The sequence below is a fragment of the Scatophagus argus genome, chromosome 5 (genome assembly GCF_020382885.2).
Source record: "Scatophagus argus isolate fScaArg1 chromosome 5, fScaArg1.pri, whole genome shotgun sequence".
NCBI classification, from domain to species: Eukaryota; Metazoa; Chordata; class Actinopteri; family Scatophagidae; genus Scatophagus; species Scatophagus argus.
In genome coordinates, this window is record NC_058497.1 from 5,778,839 (window position 1) to 5,785,539 (window position 6,701).

Genomic DNA, 6,701 nt, shown 5'->3' on the forward strand with positions numbered 1-6,701 from the left:
TCTCTTTAGCCACTAATATTACACTGTATCACCAGCATAGTAGCAGCTAGTCTGCTGTTTGTGGTGAGCAGGTAGTGAGATGCGGGTTTACAGAGCTTTTTGGCTAAGAAAAACTGCCTGCAGCCAACGAAAACGACGCCATAAGCGCGAGTGAACCAAAACAGTTAAAGTTATGAAATCAGTGAGATCCATAAAGCTTAGCTGCACTCAGTGCTGTGCGGGGCTTCTTTCACACAGTCACGCTCTCATTAGATACATTACCACTGTAAATATATCATACTAATTAAATGTGTGTTTTCTGAATGGCGTCCGTCACTTTCACGGTAGTACAAAGCAGCAGACTGGTCCTTTAAGGGCAGATATTTACAAAAAAAGAAAAAAGCCCACTTCCGGTGGATAAAGACAAAAACAGATAGAGAAGCAGCCCGGTGGTGAGAAGAGGACAGCCCGTCGTTGAGGTGAGTGGATCTGTTTCAGAAAGGTGGCCAGTTATCGTTAACCCAGCCGAAGAGTGAAGGCACCCACACACAGACGGACAGACAGACAGACAGACAGACAGTGACACCGAGCCATGGTGAAGATCAGTTTTCAGTCTGTCGCGGGACAGAAAGTGGAGAAGGAGAATGATGGCGACAAGACCGAAATTCTCATCCCTCATCCGATGGTGAGTAACGCGTCGCTTATTTCTGTTGCTGATAATGTTTGTCATTGTCGTCTTTATGTGATACTTGTTTAAAGTGATGTCTGCTGTGCTCAGACCCTCCTGCCTGGCTGATGTGCAGGGCAGCCTGCACCTGCACAGCCATGACCGGCAGGGTATTTTTGACAGCTTCTATCGCCATTTGGTAGGAAATCATTGGTTGATGGTTTCCTCTGCGCCAGTGCAGTCAGTGCAGGCTTTATGCAAGTTAATATATGTGTATAGTTATTGTGTTAAGTGTCAGACTGTGTCTTTATCATATGTGCAAATGCATGCTCTTTGTTTAGGACTGTACAGAGGGTCACAGGCAAAAAGCCATGTAACAGCATAAAGGCTTTGCACTGGGTTTTGCCTTGCCACTAAGGCTTGGCCTCTAATGCTTTTTTTTTTTCTTTTTATGCAGATTTAAACAAACGCCTAAGCTTCAAAAAATAGAATGCTTGAAATGCATAAGCTTTTGCTGACAAAATGGCAGATGGGTTGCTGTGGCTTGCAGTGCAGGCAAGAATATTTTGCACAGTTCTAAAGCAGGAGGCAGAGCAGTGAGTCCTCAACTTTGCTGCTGCAGCATCCCAGCATGTCCTAAACCCTTATCAAAGATAGATGACCGAGCCCTGAAGATGACGAACCATGATGGAATATAGATAGGACATCAGGCGTACATATAAAGTGAATATTGCAAAAGTGCACCGCTGGAGTGGCTGTGTGACTCTCAAATCCGTTCACTCAAATGTATTGAACAAGAGACAGAGAGGCCTCATGGTGTGTCACGCTCTCAGTTTGTGTGAAAGAGCCTCTATCTCTCTCAGTGGGGTAGGAGAACACAAAGTCCCACAGAAGTGCCTGGTCACACATACACAGTTGTCGCCTTGTCCTTATGCACCCTCTGTTTTCAAATGCTTCCACAAGAACAGAACAGAACAGAACAGCTGACTGAACTGAAATGAATGTCGTAAATTGATAATGTTCAATCCAAGGCTATGCTTTCAAGCTTCTTGTGTTGTCTTCCTTTTTAAAATGATGGAACATGTTCACTCAGGATTGTCCTCATTTTTCTTCTTTCTTACGACAACTATCGCACCCATGCACACTAGATTTTACTCCCTTCATAGCTCCAGTTAAGAACAGCAACTGTTTCTTCATAGAGCTACCTCAGAATTTTACCTGCTGCAGCCACTCCACACTACAGCTTACAATCATTCTTTTTGTAAATGGAAGCACACATTGAGTGGCTACTATCAGCGTGTAGTGCCAGTCCTCCACGGGTTGGGCGCGTGGCATTGGCAGATGGGCTGTGAGACTGGAGGCGGATGGGAAGATTACTCACCATCTCAGTCAAGTTTTCATTAACAAGCGCTCTGCCATCCCTTCCTCTGGCTGGGCTCAGTGCTACTAATTCCTGCTTGCAATGCGACGTTGCCATTTATGACCTTCTATTTTAGCAGTTAGTTAATTCGGGTCATTTTCAGCTGCTTGTCATGGTGAAGATGAGTGAGCTGAAAGTTGGATTGAATCTCCCTGGAAATGCTTTTATGTGCCCATTTGGAGTATTAATAACTGGGTTGTGTGTGTGTGTGTGTGTGTGTTCTCCAGGATGAGGAGGAGCTGGTCCTGCCGCTGCGGCCCAAAAAGTCTCCCCTCAATGGCCTGTGCTGCCTGACATTTGGCCTGGTTGTGTTCATGGCCGGTCTGGTCCTGGCCTCCATTTATGTCTACCGCTACTACTTTATACCTCATGTAAGAGCTGCTTAAACTGTACTTTCCGCAGTATGTGTATGTGTATGTTTATCTTACAGAATTGTTTTCAAGTGTTCCAACTGATGTATTCATCTAAATGCTGATTTGTGTGTGTGTTTGTTCATGGGTGCACAGATCCCAGAGGAGAACCTTTTCCACTGCAGGGTGCTTTATGAAGACTCTGTGTATGCCCCGCTGCGTGGGCGTCAGGAGCTGGAGGAAAATGTCGGTATCTACTTGGCTGACAACTATGAGAAGATCACTGTGCCCGTGCCTCACTTTGGAGGCAGCGACCCTGCTGATATAATCCATGACTTCCACAGAGTGAGGACAAACAAACACACAGGCATGCACATTTGACGTAGAGACCACACAGTGCAACGGACAGTTAAATCTGTACTTACGATAACTCATAACTACATTTTCAATAGCCCACTTTAAAACAAATCACAGAACATTAATATGAAAAGGAGAATTGCATGTATAAAACAGTCACACTAACAGCTCTTTGAGGCTGTACTCACAATGACAGCATTTATTTTTAAGTTTATTAAGTGACATATTTTGTCATTGGAGGGAACTCACTCCAACGAAATTTGTTCTCTGCATTTAACCCACCCAAGTGACGTGCACACACACACAGCAAACCCGGGGCAGTGGGCGACCGGGGAGCAGTGGGGGTTAGGTACCTTGCTCAAGGGTACCTCAGCCATGGACACCGGGACGGGGAATCAAACCAGCGATCCACCGGTTACGGGTTCGACACCCTAACCGCTGATCCACGACTGCCCATTTAACATGTTTGCTAACAGTGCTGTGACAGTGCTGGCCTCTAGAGATGGCTGAAATACTCAGATTTTGTTCCAAGAAACTTTCAGCAGAGAATAAGCAAACATTCACAAAAACAACAAGCTAACTAAACTGCTCTTTTTTTCAAGGGACTGACTGCCTACCATGACATTGCTCTGGACAAATGCTACGTCATTGAGCTCAACACCACTATTGTGATGCCGCCACGCAACCTTTGGGAGCTTCTTATTAATGTGAAGGTAACATGACTGCAGTCGAAGACAATGTAATGTCTTCATGAGCACCATTTTCTTTATAATTCTTTCACAGCAGTTGCTTTAGCCTTCCCTCTTCCCTCTTGCTTTGAACTGGTTAAGAGGTTCGTGCGGTTAAATGTAACAAAAAAAAAAAATGGAAAGTTCAGTCTGAAGTGTTTAGGGTTTGTCACAGCAGGAAGTAATACATTGACTGCTTGGCAGGTCAGTTGGTGAACCGCAGTAGCCAGTGAGCTAAAAGCTGCCATGCTAGCAAGATTGGAAGATTCTAGCACTAGCCAGCCACAAGAGGCCTTTAAGCCTCTTTCTATTTTTCTCTTATTTTCACTATCCATTGTCTTTTCAATTGCTGATCAGTCAGGAAACACTGAAATGATAACAGTTGGTCAGATTCCCTAATTGTTCACAACTTGAAACCAGCATCTGCTGTGTGAATGGTCTGTTTAGCCCTGAAATGTTTCTGCTGGAAAGCCCCCAGTGAGCCTTTTGTTATTGCACTGCCTCTTGCAGAAGGGAACATACTTGCCTCAGACCTACATCATCCATGAAGAGATGGTGGTGACTGGAAAAGTGCACAACATGCGTCAGCTGGGACCCTTCATCTACCGCCTGTGCAATGGAAAGGACACGTACCGTCTGAATCGCCGTGTCACCCACAGACGTGAGTTGGGGATAAAGAAAGGATTATTGGAAATATTTAAAGAGCTCATCAGTCACCTGATAGTCACCTGTTATTGCAAAGTGATAGGAGGAGCTCTATTTTAAATTGTTGTGATGACATTTGCAGTTCAGCACGCACCCCAGAAAAAGTCACAGCACTGATCCCTGCTCTTTGTCTCGCCCCGTTTCCCTCTCAGGCATCAACAAACGCGAGGCGAAGGACTGCCACCACATCCGTCACTTTGAGAATACATTCGTAGTGGAGACGGTTATCTGCGATGAAGCGTAAACACGATGTTCATCCTTGTCATCCCACCCACCCACCCAAAGGCACATCTCCAGTCGCCACCCCAGCCACTGTAGCATCCTCCTGTGGATCTGATCATGTCTGAGTTCCACTTTACTTGTGATTTTGGTTTAAAATCTTCTGTGAAAGGCTTTTTTTTTTTTTTATTTAATTTCATTTTGTTTCCAATTTGTGATGCAATACTAAGCTGCTGGCTCAATCACAGGATTTTCCTTGTAGCAAAGTACTTTAGTCAATAATGAATCATAATTAAGGCCTCTCCTCTCCTCTTCCACTGGGGATTCATATGATGGTTACTGTTGTTGGGGGAGTTGACTGTCTCCATGTGTTGTCAAGGTAACTTTTTCTTTTTTTTTTTCCTCCTGTCCTGGAGGTTACTTTGTGTCCCTTAGTTCTTCTAACAATCATCTGTGTAAAACATGAAAGCCTTGCTTTCCTCAGCAAGTTTCACTTATTATCTTGTTTTGTCATGTCCTCTGTAACGTAAACATGTATCTGCTGCTTGCATCTTTAACTTCTTGCCTGTGTATTGCTTCCTTGCTCCTGTTTCTGCTTTTTCATTTCCTTCTCAAAAGTGTTGTCTTATAGTAGGAGTTAGAGAAGGTTGCATTGGGCATTAGACTGCATTCACTTTTTTGTATTATATTCCATCATAACTGAATCCAGTGGCCGTATTTATTTGTATTTGTCTTCGGCTATTATTGTCATAGATTTTTTTTGCACACTCTTCATTAATGCCTTTGTGAATCCTTTTGAGTTAATGTCTTTGTTTCTCTTTGCATGTGTTATCAATAAGAAAAGAACAACACTGTTAGAATGTTTTGTAAAACAACGTTTAAAGCCTTAGTCCAGGGTCAGAAACTGGACTAAAGTCAGTGCTGCTGAAAGGTAGCATATTATATGGTATGTTAGTTAAACAAATCCAACCTTGATCTGTATATTTTGTCTGCCAATGAAATTTGTCTGTGAATAAAGTAGTGAAAACGACTATACAACTGGCAGATTCTTTATTCTTTATTGATTCTTTAGAGTCCCCTAACTTTAAGCAAATTTAAACATTTAAGTTTGATATGATGGATTTTTATATATATATACCTTTTGTGGGACTTTCAGCTTCACCTCACAGTCCTAATCAGTGAATGGACCTAAGAATGACTTATTTCTTTCTCGTACTGTTAAACAGTCATCTATATGTATTATAATCCCGTATTTTCTTGAATGTCTTTTTACCCAGATTACAGAAAAACATCCAGCATTCTCTGATAGGACACGTTGCCACTGACTTCTTCACTTCTGTGAGCACCACAAAACTGCCAAGCCACAAAAATATATACAAATAAACACATATATCCGAGCCAGATCACAAAGAAACCTTTTCAACTTTTCACAGCTTGTTTTCATATTGAGCCAACACAGCATATCTTGTGCTGATCCCTCTATTCATTTGTTTGCTCCTTCTGATGCAGATTAATGCTTTTATTGTAGTTGCAGCTGTGAAGGAAATGGTTTTCTGTTAGATGTGGTATTGCATCAAGTATCTAATTTGAATTTTTCCAGTGTCATCATCTTTGCTAATTTCTTGCATCATATCCATGCGACATCGCAGGAAGTTGCTCAGATCACCATTTCGTGTGTTTCCACTCTTGATATCTACATGGCTGGATGTTAAACAGTTAACAAAAATGCGTGTTGTGTTCCATCGGTGGCCTCATTTGACAGGGTAGTATAATATTAGGTTAATATGCAGTCAGAGAGGATGTCCAGGAGAGACTCCAGCCAATCCCAATGGCTAATTGCATTTGCAGCCATTACTTTTGGATCATTTCAAATCTGTAGATGAGGTCATCTAGATCCTTACAGTCTGCTGTAAGCGACCGATGCCCTTTCAACTGATGAGGCTGTAGAGCTGGTGGATCTGTGACTGAGACTTGCTCAAAGAAGCCAAAAGCCTGAGTCACATCGAAGGCTTTATACTCAACACACGTTACACAGAACTATCAACAGATATGATGAGAAAATGATGGAGTTCTGTCCTGTTTTTCACTTAAAACCTCTTGTGCCTCTTCTTTCGCAATTGCTGGAAAACCATCATGACCGTTAATACACACAAACACCCAAGACACAAGACATTCAAGTCTGTAATTATGCCATTTATGAGGTCAGTCAAGTCCAGTATTTTCCTGAGGGGACCAGGAAGCAGAGCAGGCCTGACATCAGGATTGCTTTTAAAATC

General features: G+C 42.8%; 1 protein-coding gene across 1 annotated transcript; it reads left to right on the plus strand.

The window, feature by feature from the left end:
* Positions 1 to 68: 68 nt before the first annotated feature.
* itm2ca (integral membrane protein 2Ca) lies at positions 69 to 5,460 on the plus strand. The gene is made up of 6 exons (XM_046388491.1): positions 69 to 664; positions 2,294 to 2,437; positions 2,573 to 2,761; positions 3,376 to 3,486; positions 4,012 to 4,162; positions 4,359 to 5,460. Exons 1-6 carry the CDS (start codon positions 572 to 574, stop codon positions 4,448 to 4,450), a joined length of 780 nt encoding a protein of 259 aa, XP_046244447.1. The 5' UTR covers positions 69 to 571; the 3' UTR covers positions 4,451 to 5,460.
* The last annotated feature ends 1,241 nt before the right edge of the window (positions 5,461 to 6,701 follow it).

Coding starts and splice junctions, on each gene's coding strand:
- itm2ca (XM_046388491.1), top strand. CDS start 572: ATGGTGAAGATCAGTTTTCAGTCTGTCGCGGGACAGAAAGTGGAGAAG. Junction 2,438..2,572: donor GCTACTACTTTATACCTCAT/GTAAGAGCTGCT, acceptor ATGGGTGCACAG/ATCCCAGAGGAGAACCTTTT. Junction 3,487..4,011: donor AGCTTCTTATTAATGTGAAG/GTAACATGACTG, acceptor TGCCTCTTGCAG/AAGGGAACATACTTGCCTCA.